The sequence below is a fragment of the Oncorhynchus kisutch genome, unplaced genomic scaffold (assembly GCF_002021735.2).
Source record: "Oncorhynchus kisutch isolate 150728-3 unplaced genomic scaffold, Okis_V2 Okis02a-Okis13b_hom, whole genome shotgun sequence".
In the NCBI taxonomy this organism is placed as follows: domain Eukaryota; kingdom Metazoa; phylum Chordata; class Actinopteri; order Salmoniformes; family Salmonidae; genus Oncorhynchus; species Oncorhynchus kisutch.
In genome coordinates this window covers 4,736,717-4,754,216 of record NW_022261979.1, presented here as the reverse complement: position 1 = coordinate 4,754,216, position 17,500 = coordinate 4,736,717, and the positions used below count along the sequence as shown (strand labels likewise).

Here is a 17,500-nt window from a genome sequence, read left to right as displayed (position 1 = left end):
TGTCTCTGCTGCCAGGTAGACTGTCCATGGGGAATGTTATTACTGTAGTGGAGCATGTCTCTGCTGCCAGGTAGACTGTCCATGGGGAATGTTATTACTGTAGTGGAGCATGTCTCTGCTGCCAGGTAGACTGTCCATGGGGAATGTTATTACTGTAGTGGAGCATGTCTCTGCTGCCAGGTAGACTGTCCATGGGGAATGTTATTACTGTAGTGGAGCATGTCTCTGCTGCCAGGTAGACTGTCCATGGGGAATGTTATTACTGTAGTGGAGCATGTCTCTGCTGCCAGGTAGACTGTCCATGGGGAATGTTATTACTGTAGTGGAGCATGTCTCTGCTGCCAGGTAGACTGTCCATGGGGAATGTTATTACTGTAGTGGAGCATGTCTCTGCTGCCAGGTAGACTGTCCATGGGGAATGTTATTACTGTAGTGGAGCATGTCTCTGCTGCCAGGTAGACTGTCCATGGGGAATGTTATTACTGTAGTGGAGCATGTCTCTGCTGCCAGGTAGACTGTCCATGGGGAATGTTATTACTGTAGTGGAGCATGTCTCTGCTGCCAGGTAGACTGTCCATGGGGAATGTTATTACTGTAGTGGAGCATGTCTCTGCTGCCAGGTAGACTGTCCATGGGGAATGTTATTACTGTAGTGGAGCATGTCTCTGCTGCCAGGTAGACTGTCCATGGGGAATGTTATTACTGTAGTGGAGCATGTCTCTGCTGCCAGGTAGACTGTCCATGGGGAATGTTATTACTGTAGTGGAGCATGTCTCTGCTGCCAGGTAGACTGTCCATGGGGAATGTTATTACTGTAGTGGAGCATGTCTCTGCTGCCAGGTAGACTGTCCATGGGGAATGTTATACTGTAGTGGAGCATGTCTCTGCTGCCAGGTAGACTGTCCATGGGGAATGTTATTACTGTAGTGGAGCATGTCTCTGCTGCCAGGTAGACTGTCCATGGGGAATGTTATTACTGTAGTGGAGCATGTCTCTGCTGCCAGGTAGACTGTCCATGGGGAATGTTATTACTGTAGTGGAGCATGTCTCTGCTGCCAGGTAGACTGTCCATGGGGAATGTTATTACTGTAGTGGAGCATGTCTCTGCTGCCAGGTAGACTGTCCATGGGGAATGTTATTACTGTAGTGGAGCATGTCTCTGCTGCCAGGTAGACTGTCCATGGGGAATGTTATTACTGTAGTGGAGCATGTCTCTGCTGCCAGGTAGACTGTCCATGGGGAATGTTATTACTGTAGTGGAGCATGTCTCTGCTGCCAGGTAGACTGTCCATGGGGAATGTTATTACTGTAGTGGAGCATGTCTCTGCTGCCAGGTAGACTGTCCATGGGACTGAGAGACATACTGTGCACGCTGACTCATGTATTTTATTAGTAACAGTCTAGTAGTTCTAATAGTTTGTCTATAGGGTCGTTCTTCAGCTATCACTGATGACAGAAAACAATGTCTTCACACCATGAAGCCTGGTAAGAGCAGTTGTTTTTGCTGTGACGTTATCTCTCATCCCAGATACCAGCATCTTGTGAGATCAGCTGCCAAGGGAAGAACAGTAAGTCCTGTGTTTGTCATGTTTGTAGTGCATACTCAGGGAGAACAAGGTGTAGATTCACGCGCAGGGCCCGGCAGATGTTATTAAGCCTTGGCAGGAATCGTGGTCACAGGCAGGAAATGGTTGAACACAGGTAGGAAGTCAAAAACAAACAATACCTCACAACCATACAAACAGAAAGAACTGGACTAAACAGGGAGCTGATGAGACCAGGTGAGAAACGAACACAGGTGAAAACGATGAAAAGAAATGAAAGGCAGGGCTACGTTCCAGAACACAGAGACAGGGCTACGTTCCAGAACACAGAGACAGGGCTACGTTCCAGAACACAAAGAAACAGGGCTACGTTCCAGAACATAAAGAAACAGGGCTACGTTCCAGAACACAAAGAAACAGGGCTACGTTCCAGAACACAAAGAAACAGGGCTACGTTCCAGAACACAAAGAAACAGGGCTACGTTCCAGAACACAAAGAAACAGGGCTACGTTCCAGAACACAAAGAAACAGGGCTACGTTCCAGAACACAAAGAAACAGGGCTACGTTCCAGAACACAAAGAAACAGGGCTACGTTCCAGAACACAAAGAAACAGGGCTACGTTCCAGAACACAAAGAAACAGGGCTACGTTCCAGATCACAAAGAACCAGGGCTACGTTCCAGAACACAAAGAAACAGGGCTACGTTCCAGATCACAATGAAACAGGGCTACGTTCCAGAACACAAAGAGACAGGGCTACGTTCCAGAACACAGAGACAGGGCTACGTTCCAGAACACAAAGAAACAGGGCTACGTTCCAGATCACAAAGAAACAGGGCTACGTTCCAGAACACAAAGAGACAGGGCTACGTTCCAGAACACAAAGAGACAGGGCTACGTTCCAGAACACAAAGAAACAGGGCTACGTTCCTGATCACAATGAAACAGGGCTACGTTCCAGAACACAAAGAGACAGGGCTACGTTCCAGAACACAAAGAGACAGGGCTACGTTCCAGAACACAAAGAAACAGGGCTACGTTCCAGAACACAAAGAAACAGGGCTACGTTCCAGAACACAAAGAGACAGGGCTACGTTCCAGAACACAAAGAGACAAGGCTACGTTACAGAACACAAAGAGACAGGGCTACGTTCCAGAACACAAAGAAACAGGGCTACGTTCCAGAACACAAAGAAACAGGGCTACGTTCCAGATCACAATGAAACAGGGCTACGTTCCAGAATACAAAGAGACAGGGCTACGTTCCAGAACACAAAGAGACAGGGCTACGTTCCAGAACACAAAGAAACAGGGCTACGTTCCAGAACACAAAGAAACAGGGCTACGTTCCAGAACACAAAGAGACAGGGCTACGTTCCAGAACACAAAGAAACAGGGCTACGTTCCAGAACACAAAGAAACAGGGCTACGTTCCAGATCACAATGAAACAGGGCTACGTTCCAGAACACAAAGAGACAGGGCTACGTTCCAGAACACAAAGAGACAGGGCTACGTTCCAGAACACAAAGAAACAGGGCTACGTTCCAGAACACAAAGAAACAGGGCTATGTTCCAGAACACAAAGAGACAGGGCTACGTTCCAGAACACAAAGAGACAAGGCTACGTTCCAGATCACAATGAAACAGGGCTACGTTCCAGAACACAAAGAGACAGGGCTACGTTCCAGAACACAAAGAGACAGGGCTACGTTCCAGAACACAAAGAGACAGGGCTACGTTCCAGAACACAAAGAAACAGGGCTATGTTCCAGAACACAAAGAGACAGGGCTACGTTCCAGAACACAAAGAGACAAGGCTACGTTCCAGAACACAAAGAGACAGGGCTACGTTCCAGAACACAAAGAAACAGGGCTACGTTCCAGAACACAAATAAAAAGAACACACGGTTGACTAAGAAAAGAAAAGCAGAACCATACAATGTTATTGGGCAGAATAGTAGACAAGTCCTAGGCTATGTTTACACCGTGGGAATGTGGATGTCATCTAGTAGCCGAGGTCTCTTTGATATTACACAAACTCTTCCATATTCCTTATTGTCCTGACTGCTGGGTGTCACTGGACATATTCTGTGTAGTGGTAATCTACAGCCATCCTCTATCCTAACCTCCCTGGCAGGCACACACACAGAGCTGAGTCCAGCCTCCCTCCCTTCCCCAGCCTCCCTGGTTAAGTCCCCAGGCTTTAGTCTAGTTTACCCAACAGAGTCAGTGGGACATTGAATCCTAAATCTCTTCCCTTCCTCACGCTCCACCGCCCCATTTATGAGGCCTTTCACAGCAGGCCTCACCAGAAACAACGCCTGCCTGGACCTCAATGAATGAGCGAGGGAGTGAATGAATGAACGAGAGGAATGAAAGAAGAAAAATGACTACAGCAGTGATGTGTGAAGTGAATTATGAGGTAGTTGGATGGATGGGTGAATTTTTGAAATGTGGTTATGACATCATACCTGTATGTTGTAAACACCTGCTCTATTGTGATGTCACTTAGTTTTCTATGTGGTTATGACATCGCTCTATACCGGTATGTTGTAAACACCTGCTCTATTGTGATGTCACTTAGTTTTCTATGTGGTTATGACATCGCTCTATACCGGTATGTTGTAAACACCTGCTCTATTGTGATGTCACTTAGTTTTCTATGTGGTTATGACATCGCTCTATACCGGTATGTTGTAAACACCTGCTCTATTGTGATGTCACTTAGTTTTCTATGTGGTTATGACATCGCTCTATACCGGTATGTTGTAAACACCTGCTCTATTGTGATGTCACTTAGTTTTCTATGTGGTTATGACATCGCTCTATACCGGTATGTTGTAAACACCTGCTCTATTGTGATGTCACTTAGTTTTCTATGTGGTTATGACATCGCTCTATACCGGTATGTTGTAAACACCTGCTCTATTGTGATGTCACTTAGTTTTCTATGTGGTTATGACATCGCTCTATACCGGTATGTTGTAAACACCTGCTCTATTGTGATGTCACTTAGTTGCCTATGTCCCAAAGTATAGCCTGGCTAGAGACTAATACATTTCCATTTCAGTGTGATCTTTTGGGTCAACGTAGACAACAAAGGATTCCTACTGTGAGAGTTGCATCTGCTCTCTCTCTCACTCTCTCTCACTCTTTCTCCTCTTTCCCTTCTCACTCTCTCTGTCTCTCTCTCTGTCTCTCTCTCTCTCTCTCCATATCTATTTTTGATCTGTCTGCTGTCTCTTCTCTCTCTCTCTCTACTGAACTGACCCTGTATATAGTATGTTTACCCCTCTACATATCTACCTCTATCACTCCAGTATCCCTGTACATTGTTAATATGGCACTGAACTGACCCTGTATATAGTATGTTTACCCCTCTACATATCTACCTCTATCACTCCAGTATCCCTGTACATTGTTAATATGGTAATGAACTGACCCTGTTTATAGTATGTTTACCCCTCTACATTGTTAATATGTTACTGAACTGACCCTGTATATAGTATGTTTACCCCTCTACATTGTTAATATGTTACTGAACTGACCCTGTTTACAGCTTCTTACTTTCTCCTGTTATTTTTATTTCTTATTTTTATATCTCCTGTGTTTTTGTTCTACCTTGTTATTTTTAGTACCACATTGATATTGATTACTGCATTGTTGGGTTTAGAGTTTGTTAAAAAAGGCATTTCACTGTGGACGTGACTTTAAAACTTGAAAGAGAACATAAGAGAGAGAGGTAACAGTTAACAGTGTTCAATTGTTTTAATGCTAACCTTGGTGTCTCTCTTTCTCTCTGTCTCTCTGTCTCTCCCTCCCTCTCTGTCTCTCTCTCTCTCTCTCTCTGTCTCTCTCTGTCTCTCTCTCTCTCTTTCATGGTGTTGTTGATGACCCCTGGGTCTCCTCTCCTCCATCCTCCCATCGTGAATCTGTTCATCATGGTTCCATCTGCTCCTCTACCTCCAGGAAACAATCCAAGGTACAGTATAACATGTAGTCAATATAAGGTACAGTATGACATGTAGTTAATCTGTCTAAGATACAGTGTAACATGTAGTTAATCTGTCTAAGGTACAGTATGACATGTAGTTAATCTGTCTAAGGTACAGTATGACATGTAGTTAATCTGTCTAAGGTACAGTATGACATGTAGTTAATCTGTCTAAGGTACAGTATGACATGTAGTTAATCTGTCTAAGGTACAGTATGACATGTAGTTAATCTGTCTAAGGTACAGTATGACATGTAGTTAATCTGTCTAAGGTACAGTATAACATGTAGTTAATCTGTCTAAGGTACAGTATGACATGTAGTTAATCTAAAGTACAGTATGACATGTAGTTAATCTGTCTAAGGTACAGTATGACATGTAGTTAATCTAAGGTACAGTATAACATGTAGTTAATCTGTCTAAGGTACAGTATAACATGTAGTTAATCTAATGTACAGTATAACATGTAGTTAATCTGTCTAAGGTACAGTATGACATGTAGTTAATCTGTCTAAGGTACAGTATGACATGTAGTTAATCTGTCTAAGGTACAGTATGACATGTAGTTAATCTGTCTAAAGTACAGTATAACATGTAGTTAATCTGTCTAAGGTACAGTATGACATGTAGTCAATATAAGGTACAGTATAACATGTAGTTAATCTGTCTAAGGTACAGGATGGAATGTAGTTAATCTAAGGTACAGTATGACATGTAGTTAATCTAAGGTACAGTATGACATGTAGTCAATATAAGGTACAGTATAACATGTAGTTAATCTGTCTAAGGTACAGTATGACATGTAGTTAATCTGTCTAAGGTACAGTATGACATGTAGTTAATCTGTCTAAGGTACAGTATGACATGTAGTTAATCTAAGGTACAGTATGACATGTAGTCAATATAAGGTACAGTATAACATGTAGTTAATCTGTCTAAGGTACAGTATGACATGTAGTTAATCTGTCTAAGGTACAGTATAACATGTAGTTAATCTGTCTAAGGTACAGTATAATATGTAGTTAATCTGTCTAAGGTACAGGATGGCATGTAGTTAATCTGTCTAAGGTACAGTATAACATGTAGTTAATCTAAAGTACAGTATGACATGTAGTTAATCTGTCTAAGGTACAGTATGACATGTAGTTAATCTGTCTAAGGTACAGTATAACATGTAGTTAATCTAAGGTACAGTATAACATGTAGTTAATCTGTCTAAGGTACAGTATGACATGTAGTTAATCTGTCTAAGGTACAGTATGACATGTAGTTAATCTGTCTAAGGTACAGTATAACATGTAGTTAATCTGTCTAAGGTACAGTATGACATGTAGTTAATCTGTCTAAGGTACAGTATAACATGTAGTTAATCTGTCTAAGGTACATGATGGCATGTAGTTAATCTGTCTAAGGTACAGTATAACATGTAGTTAATCTGTCTAAAGTACAGTATGACATGTAGTTAATCTGTCTAAAGTACAGTATGACATGTAGTTAATCTGTCTAAGGTACAGTATAACATGTAGTTAATCTAAAGTACAGTATGACATGTAGTTAATCTGTCTAAGGTACAGTATGACATGTAGTTAATCTGTCTAAGGTACAGTATAACATGTAGTTAATCTAAGGTACAGTATAACATGTAGTTAATCTGTCTAAGGTACAGTATGACATGTAGTTAATCTGTCTAAGGTACAGTATACCATGTAGTTAATCTGTCTAAAGTACAGTATGACATGTAGTTAATCTAAAGTACAGTATGACATGTAGTTAATCTGTCTAAGGTACAGTATGACATGTAGTTAATCTGTCTAAGGTACAGTATAACATGTAGTTAATCTAAGGTACAGTATAACATGTAGTTAATCTGTCTAAGGTACAGTATGACATGTAGTTAATCTGTCTAAGGTACAGTATGACATGTAGTTAATCTGTCTAAGGTACAGTATGACATGTAGTTAATCTAAGGTACAGTATGACATGTAGTCAATATAAGGTACAGTATAACATGTAGTTAATCTGTCTAAGGTACAGTATGACATGTAGTTAATCTGTCTAAGGTACAGTATAACATGTAGTTAATCTGTCTAAGGAACAGTATAATATGTAGTTAATCTGTCTAAGGTACAGGATGGCATGTAGTTAATCTGTCTAAGGTACAGTATAACATGTAGTTAATCTGTCTAAGGTACAGTATAACATGTAGTTAATCTGTCTAAGGTACAGTATAACATGTAGTTAATCTGTCTAAGGTACAGTATAACATGTAGTTAATCTGTCTAAGGTACAGTATGACATGTAGTTAATCTGTCTAAGGTACAGTATAACATGTAGTTAATCTGTCTAAGGTACAGTATGACATGTAGTTAATCTGTCTAAGGTACAGTATAACATGTAGTTAATCTAAGGTACAGTATACCATGTAGTTAATCTGTCTAAAGTACAGTGTGACATGTAGTTAATCTAAAGTACAGTATGACATGTAGTTAATCTGTCTAAGGTACAGTATGACATGTAGTTAATCTGTCTAAGGTACAGTATAACATGTAGTTAATCTAAGGTACAGTATAACATGTAGTTAATCTGTCTAAGGTACAGTATGACATGTAGTTAATCTGTCTAAGGTACAGTATGACATGTAGTTAATCTGTCTAAGGTACAGTATGACATGTAGTTAATCTGTCTAAGGTACAGTATAACATGTCGTTAATCTGTCTAAGGTACAGGATGGCATGTAGTTAATCTGTCTAAGGTACAGTATGACATGTAGTTAATCAGTCTAAGGTACAGTATAACATGTAGTTAATCTGTCTAAGGTACAGTATGACATGTAGTTAATCTGTCTAAGGTACAGTATGACATGTAGTTAATCTGTCTAAGGTACAGTATGACATGTAGTTAATCTGTCTAAGGTACAGTATAACATGTAGTTAATCTAAGGTACAGTATAACATGTAGTTAATCTGTCTAAAGTACAGTATGACATGTAGTTAATCTAAAGTACAGTATGACATGTAGTTAATCTGTCTAAGGTACAGTATGACATGTAGTTAATCTAAGGTACAGTATGACATGTAGTTAATCTGTCTAAGGTACAGTATAACATGTAGTTAATCTAAGGTACAGTATGACATGTAGTTAATCTGTCTAAGGTACAGTATGACATGTAGTTAATCAGTCTAAGGTACAGTATAACATGTAGTTAATCTGTCTAAGGTACAGTATGACATGTAGTTAATCTGTCTAAGGTACAGTATGACATGTAGTTAATCTGTCTAAGGTACAGTATGACATGTAGTTAATCTGTCTAAGGTACAGTATAACATGTAGTTAATCTAAGGTACAGTATAACATGTAGTTAATCTGTCTAAAGTACAGTATGACATGTAGTTAATCTAAAGTACAGTATGACATGTAGTTAATCTGTCTAAGGTACAGTATGACATGTAGTTAATCTAAGGTACAGTATGACATGTAGTTAATCTGTCTAAGGTACAGTATAACATGTAGTTAATCTAAGGTACAGTATGACATGTAGTTAATCTGTCTAAGGTACAGTATAACATGTAGTTAATCTAAGGTACAGTATGACATGTAGTTAATCTGTCTAAAGTACAGTATGACATGTAGTTAATCTGTCTAAGGTACAGTATGACATGTAGTTAATCTGTCTAAGGTACAGTATAACATGTAGTTAATCTGTCTAAGGTACAGTATAACATGTAGTTAATCTGTCTAAGGTACAGTATGACATGTAGTTAATCTGTCTAAGGTACAGTATAACATGTAGTTAATCTGTCTAAGGTACAGTATAACATGTAGTTAATCTGTCTAAGGTACAGGATGGCAGGTGTGTAAACAGAGAGGAATATGCGAAGTGAGAGGTTTTACTCTCGCTAAAATCTGTCCAAAAGAAACCCAAATGCGTTTCAATGGGTTTATTTTTAACCTAAGCTTGTCGCCTGCCTTCCTGCCTCTGGGACAACGGCTCCCATTGTTAGGGCGGAGACGTGGATCTCGTCATTATGTACAGATCTCTGGTGTAAATGGGACACAGCACAGAAGGAGCGAATAGACGAGACCAAAAAGACAAGATGAGAACAAGTTGACATAAAACACTCATGAAGATAAATAAATATACAGGCATTTGAAATATCGCGCCAAAAACATACATTCTAATGAATTTGATATATCGCCCAGCCCCACAGTGTGTGTAACGACTGGGTTGTCAGTGGTTTGGTTGGTCTGCGGCGGGGAGCCAGATAGACGTCTGTGTGAACGTGTCAGCTCTCTAAAATCTGGTGAACATCCACAAAGAGATCCACAATGAGAGGGAGGAATGAGCAGGAACACTGGCCCAGTGTGTGTGTGTGTGTGTGTGTGTGTGTGTGTGTGTGTGTGTGTGTGTGTATTCAGAGCTGCGTTGTTGGAGTGCAGCTCCCCCTCACCACCTCCCTACCCCGTCCCCACACTCTCTGGTGGATGGTGACGAGTTGAAAGGCGTTCGGGAGCAGAGTTGAACACATTCTGGGATGGGTTTTTGGGTTCAGTCGTGGGGCCGTGTCTCATTGTGCTGATTCATATCTGTCCTCTGAGCTTTAGCCAGGCACTCTAGCAGAAATTACTGCCTAGTCTGCTAAATCCTGAATACAACTTCAAATTAGTTTCCCCTCAAACTCTGTCTGTCTGTCTGTCTGTCTGTCGAGAAGCTCTCCCTATCAGACCCCTTCAGTGGCCGTCCCCATCCGTGACTATAGAGGTGCTCTGTCTATCAGACCCCTTCAGTGGCCGTCCCCATCCGTGACTATAGAGGTGCTCTGTCTATCAGACCCCTTCAGTGGCCGTCCCCATCCGTGACTATAGAGGTGCTCTGTCTATCAGACCCCTTCAGTGGCCGTCCCCATCCGTGACTATAGAGGTGCTTTGTCTATCAGACCCCTTCAGTGGCCGTCCCCATCCGTGACTATAGAGGTGCTCTGTCTATCAGACCCCTTCAGTGGCCGTCCCCATCCGTGACTATAGTGGTGCTCTGTCTATCAGACCCCTTCAGTGGCCGTCCCCATCCGTGACTATAGTGGTGCTCTGTCTATCAGACCCCTTCAGTGGCCGTCCCCATCCGTGACTATAGAGGTGCTCTGTCCATCAGACCCCTTCAGTGGCCGTCCCCATCCGTGACTATAGAGGTGCTCTGTCTATCAGACCCCTTCAGTGGCCGTCCCCATCCGTGACTATAGAGGTGCTCTGTCTATCAGACCCCTTCAGTGGCCGTCCCCATCCGTGACTATAGAGGTGCTCTGTCTATCAGACCCCTTCAGTGGCCGTCCCCATCCGTGACTATAGAGGTGCTCTGTCTATCAGACCTGGGAAGAAAAAATGGCTTTAAGTTAAATCAAATCAGATCAAATGTAATTTATCACAACAGGTGTAGACTTACAGTGAAATGCCGAATACAACAGGTGTAGACTTACAGTGAAATGCCGAATACAACAGGTGTAGACTTACAGTGAAATGCCAAATACAACAGGTGTAGACTTACAGTGAAATGCCGAATACAACAGGTGTAGACTTACAGTGAAATGCCAAATACAACAGGTGTAGACTTACAGTGAAATGCCGAATACAACAGGTGTAGACTTACAGTGAAATGCCAAATACAACAGGTGTAGACTTACAGTGAAATGCCGAATACAACAGGTGTAGACTTACAGTGAAATGCCGAATACAACAGGTGTAGACTTACAGTGAAATGCCAAATACAACAGGTGTAGACTTACAGTGAAATGCTGAATACAACAGGTGTAGACTTACAGTGAAATGCCGAATACAACAGGTGTAGACTTACAGTGAAATGCCAAATACAACAGGTGTAGACTTACAGTGAAATGCCGAATACAACAGGTGTAGACTTACAGTGAAATGCCAAATACAACAGGTGTAGACTTACAGTGAAATGCCGAATACAACAGGTGTAGACTTACAGTGAAATGCCGAATACAACAGGTGTAGACTTACAGTGAAATGCCAAATACAACAGGTGTAGACTTACAGTGAAATGCCGAATACAACAGGTGTAGACTTACAGTGAAATGCCGAATACAACAGGTGTAGACTTACAGTGAAATGCCGAATACAACAGGTGTAGACTTACAGTGAAATGCTGAATACAACAGGTGTAGACTTACAGTGAAATGCCGAATACAACAGGTGTAGACTTACAGTGAAATGCCGAATACAACAGGTGTAGACTTACAGTGAAATGCCGAATACAACAGGTGTAGACTTACAGTGAAATGCTGAATACAACAGGTGTAGACTTACAGTGAAATGCCGAATACAACAGGTGTAGACTTACAGTGAAATGCTGAATACAACAGGTGTAGACTTACAGTGAAATGCTGAATACAACAGGTGTAGACTTACAGTGAAATGCTACTTACAAGCCCTTAACCAACAATGCAGTTTTAAGAAAAAATTGATAAGTAAAAAATATAGAATTAAAAATAAAAGATCACCAATATATTTAATAAAAATATATTGGTCTGTATACCAAACGTCTCAGAGAAGGAGTGCTGATCTAGGATCAGAATAAAAATATATTGGTCTGGATACCAAACGTCTCAGAGAAGGAGTGCTGATCTAGGATCAGAATAAAAATATATTGGTCTGTATACCAAACGTCTCAGAGAAGGAGTGCTGATCTAGGATCAGAATAAAAATATATTGGTCTGTATACCAAACGTCTCAGAGAAGGAGTGCTGATCTAGGATCAGAATAAAAATATATTGGTCTGTATACCAAACGTCTCAGAGAAGGAGTGCTGATCTAGGATCAGAATAAAAATATATTGGTCTGTATACCAAACGTCTCAGAGAAGGAGTGCTGATCTAGGATCAGAATAAAAATATATTGGTCTGTATACCAAACGTCTCAGAGAAGGAGTGCTGATCTAGGATCAGAATAAAAATATATTGGTCTGTATACCAAACGTCTCAGAGAAGGAGTGCTGATCTAGGATCAGAATAAAAATATATTGGTCTGTATACCAAACGTCTCAGAGAAGGAGTGCTGATCTAGGATCAGAATAAAAATATATTGGTCTGGATACCAAACGTCTCAGAGAAGGAGTGCTGATCTAGGATCAGAATAAAAATATATTGGTCTGTATACCAAACGTCTCAGAGAAGGAGTGCTGATCTAGGATCAGAATAAAAATATATTGGTCTGTATACCAAACGTCTCAGAGAAGGAGTGCTGATCTAGGATCAGAATAAAAATATATTGGTCTGTATACCAAACGTCTCAGAGAAGGAGTGCTGATCTAGGATCAGAATAAAAATATATTGGTCTGTATACCAAACGTCTCAGAGAAGGAGTGCTGATCTAGGATCAGAATAAAAATATATTGGTCTGTATACCAAACGTCTCAGAGAAGGAGTGCTGATCTAGGATCAGAATAAAAATATATTGGTCTGTATACCAAACGTCTCAGAGAAGGAGTGCTGATCTAGGATCAGAATAAAAATATATTGGTCTGGATACCAAACGTCTCAGAGAAGGAGTGCTGATCTAGGATCAGAATAAAAATATATTGGTCTGTATACCAAACGTCTCAGAGAAGGAGTGCTGATCTAGGATCAGAATAAAAATATATTGGTCTGTATACCAAACGTCTCAGAGAAGGAGTGCTGATCTAGGATCAGAATAAAAATATATTGGTCTGTATACCAAACGTCTCAGAGAAGGAGTGCTGATCTAGGATCAGAATAAAAATATATTGGTCTGGATACCAAACGTCTCAGAGAAGGAGTGCTGATCTAGGATCAGAATAAAAATATATTGGTCTGTATACCAAACGTCTCAGAGAAGGAGTGCTGATCTAGGATCAGAATAAAAATATATTGGTCTGTATACCAAACGTCTCAGAGAAGGAGTGCTGATCTAGGATCAGAATAAAAATATATTGGTCTGTATACCAAACGTCTCAGAGAAGGAGTGCTGATCTAGGATCAGAATAAAAATATATTGGTCTGTATACCAAACGTCTCAGAGAAGGAGTGCTGATCTAGGATCAGGTCCCCCTGTCCATCGTATTTATTATTATTATTATTATCTAAAAGGCAAAACTGATCCTAAATCAGCACTATGAGACACTTGATGCATACAGCCCCTCAGCACTCTGACACTAGATACATACTGTACAGCCCCTGAACTATTGGAGCCAGTTGAATCCCTCTAATTCAAAGAGGGTCTAGTAGTGTGGGAGTCTGCAGCACGAGGCTAGACGAGAGAGGGTCTAGACTAGAGAGAGGGTCTAGACTACAGAGAGGGTCTAGACGAGAGAGAGCGTCTAGACTAGAGAGGGTGTCTAGACTAGAGAGGGTGTCTAGACTAGAGAGGGTGTCTAGACTAGAGAGAGTGTCTAGACTAGAGAGAGGGTCTAGACTATAGAGAGGGTCTAGACTACAGAGATAGTCTAGACTACAGAGAGGGCCTAGACCAGAGAGGGTGTCTAGACCAGAGAGGGTGTCTAGACCAGAGAGAGGGCCTAGACCAGAGAGAGGGCCTAGACCAGAGAGAGGGTCTAGACCAGAGAGGGGGCCTAGACCAGAGAGGGCCTAGACCAGAGAGAGGGCCTAGACCAGAGAGGGGGTCTAGACCAGAGAGGGGTCTACACCAGAGGGGGGGGGGCCTAGACCAGAGAGAGGGCCTAGACCAGAGAGGGGGTCTAGACCAGAGAGGGGGTCTAGACCAGAGAGGGGGTCTAGACCAGAGAGGGGGTCTAGACCAGAGAGGGGGTCTACACCAGAGGGGGGGTCTAGACCAGAGAGGGTCTAGACCAGAGAGTATAATTTCTATGCCATCCATTCATCCACTTACAGCTGTGAGCAAACACAGGTGGCTCTCTCTCTCTCTCTCTCACACACACACACACACACACACAAACAGTTCACAGCCTGCACCTCCAGGAACGACTCCAGCCGGGTTGCCGTGGAGACGGGTCACTGGGAGCTGGAATGTCAACTGTGGAGCCGTGACCCTGATTTATGAATTAATTTAACTCCAACATCCAACTACCACTGTCTGTCTGCCAAACAGACAAGGCCAACAGACCAGGCCAGCATGGAGCCTGGAGCCTGGAGCATACAGTGGGGCAAAAAAGTATTTAGTCAGCCACCAATTGTGCAAGTTCTCCCACTTAAAAAGATGAGAGAGGCCTGTACTTTTTATCATAGGTACACTTCAACTATGACAGACAAAATGAGAAAAACAATCCAGAAAATCACATTGTAGGATTTTTTATGAATTTATTTGCATTATTTGTAGCTGCCCTACAGTGGATCTGGGCTGGCACCCTATTCCCCGTACAGTGCACCACTTTTGAACAGAGAGCCCATAGGGAATAGGATGCCATTTGGGGTGCAGTCCCTGGTCTGCTGAGGCCCCGTCACGACAACTAGCATTGCCTCAGTCAACAACACTCATCAGGGTTTCTTCTCTGTCCCCCTCTCTCTCTCTCTCTCTCTCTCTCCCTCTCTCTCTCCCTCTCTCTCTCTTTATCTCTGTCTCTATCTCTCTCCCCCTCTGTCTCTCTCTCTTTCTCTCTGTCTCTATCCCTCTCGCTCTCTTTCTCTCTCTCTTTCTCTCTCTCTATCCCTCTCTGTCTCTCTCTCTGTCTCTATCCCTCTCGCTCTCTCTCTCTCTCTCTCTGCCTCTCTCTCTGCTTCTATCCCTCTCTCTCTCCCCCTCTTTCTTTTCTCTCTCTATCTCTCTCCCTCTATCTTTCTATTTTCCCTGCTTCTCTCGTTCCCTCATCATTCTTTTCTCTCTCTCTCTGTCTCTATCCCTCTCTCTTTCTCCCTCTCTCTCTCTGCCTCTATCCCCCCCCTCTCTCTCTCTCTCCCTCTATCTTTCTCTTCTCCCTCTATCTTTCTCTTCTCCTTCTCTCTCTCTCCCTCTATCTTTCTCTTCTCCCTGCTTCTCTCGTTCCCTCATCATTCTTTTCTCTCTCTCACTTTCAACACAGACAACAGACATCTGATGTGTTGTAGGTTGTCTTGAAACAGTCCAATAAGTTTGTCATAGTGTCTGTAGGTGTGTGTCTGCCATAGTGTCTGTAGGTGTGTGTCTGTCATAGTGTCTGTAGGTGTGTGTCTGCCATAGTGTTCCACTACCTCCTTTAGGTAGATACACTACAACATGCTCAGACAGGAGCTTACAGTGTGTGTGTGTGTGTGTGTGTGTGTGTGTGTGTGTGTGTGTGTGTGTGTTGATCCTTCTTTGTCCTGTCCCACAGGTGTTTGCCTTTGACCACTGTTTCTGGTCCATGGATGAGTCCAACATGCCCAAGTATGCTGGTAAGTCACAGACAACAGGTTCAGGCTTAGCTGAACTAAGCCTGCCCAAATGGCACCCTACTCCTTATATAGTGACCCCTATTGGCCCTGGCCAAAAGAAGTGCACTGTATTGGGAATAGGGTGCCATTTGGGATGCAACCACTGACTGTTGAGGTTGACAGAGATAATCTCTCTATCATCACTAAAGAACACTAAACACAGCCATCTCATCTCATCACTATTTAAAGCCTGTCAGGTGAGGTGAGTCTAGGAATACAGGAGGGAGAGAGAGGGTGAGGAGGGAGAGAGAGAGAGAGAGGGTGAGGAGGGAGAGAGAGAGGGTGAGGAGGGAGAGAGAGAGGGTGAGGAGAGAGAGAGAGGGTGAGGAGAGAGAGAGAGGGTGAGGAGGGAGAGAGAGGGTGAGGAGGGAGAGAGAGGGTGAGGAGGGAGAGAGAGAGGGTGAGGAGGGAGAGAGAGGGTGAGGAGGGAGAGAGAGAGAGGGTGAGGAGGGAGAGAGAGAGGGTGAGGAGGGAGAGAGAGAGGGTGAGGAGGGAGAGAGAGAGGGTGAGGAGGGAGAGAGAGAGGGTGAGGAGGGAGAGAGAGGGTGAGGAGGGAGAGAGAGGGTGAGGAGGGAGAAAGAGGGTGAGGAGGGAGAGAGAGGGTGAGGAGGGAGAGAGAGGGTGAGGAGGGAGAGAGAGAGGGTGAGGAGGGAGAGAGAGAGAGGGTGAGGAGGGAAATAGAGAGGGTGAGGAGAGAGAGAGAGATGGTGAGGAGGAGTGAGAGAGAGGGTGAGGAGGGAGAGAGAGAGGGTGAGGAGGGAGAGAGAGAGGGGGTGAGGAGGGAGGGAGAGAGAGGGAGAGAGAGGGTGAGGAGGGAGGGAGAGAGAGAGCGGGTGAGGAGGGAGAGCGAGGGGGAGAGAGGGTGAGGAGGCAGAGAGAGGGTGAGGAGGGAGAGAGAGGGTGAGGAGGGAGAGAGAGGGTGAGGAGGGAGAGAGAGGGTGAGGAGGGAGAGAGAGAAGGAAAAACCTACAGTTCAGGGAAGTCCTGGTTTTACATAATGCAAAGTATGTTTTTACAAGCTGCTTTGCATCTGAATAGAAGAGTTTATGGGACTGAGAACAAGATGGTTGTGTGTTTATTTATGTGAGGAGAGACAGAGGGAGAGAGTGAGGGGAATTATGTCTTTACTGACACACAAAACATGTTAGTGGCACTAACTAGATAAACATTAGTGGCACTAACTAGATAAACATTAGTGGCACTAACTAGATAAACATTAGTGGCACTAACTAGATAAACATTAGTGGCACTAACTAGTTCAACATTAGTGGCACTAACTAGTTCAACATTAGTGGCACTAACTAGATAAACATTAGTGGCACTAACTAGTTAAACATTAGTGGCACTAACTAAATAAACATTAGTGGCACTAACTAGATAAACATTAGTGGCACTAACTAGATAAACATTAGTGGCACTAACTAGATAAACATTAGTGGCACTAACTAGATAAACCTAACTAGATAAACATTAGTGGCACTAACTAGATAAACATTAGTGGCACTAACTAGATAAACATTAGTGGCACTAACTAGATAAACATCAGTGGCACTAACTAGATAAAC

The 17,500-nt window shown here is 42.7% G+C and overlaps 1 protein-coding gene across 1 annotated transcript in view; it reads left to right on the top strand.

Moving 5' to 3' along the window:
- Window positions 1-17,500, top strand: part of LOC109876991 (kinesin-like protein KIF13A) — a 132,444-nt gene that overhangs the window by 35,435 nt on the left and 79,509 nt on the right. Inside the window, 2 exon segments of the mRNA XM_031811812.1 lie at window positions 5,517-5,529; window positions 15,836-15,896. Of these exon segments, the coding sequence (XP_031667672.1) occupies window positions 5,517-5,529; window positions 15,836-15,896 (74 nt within the window).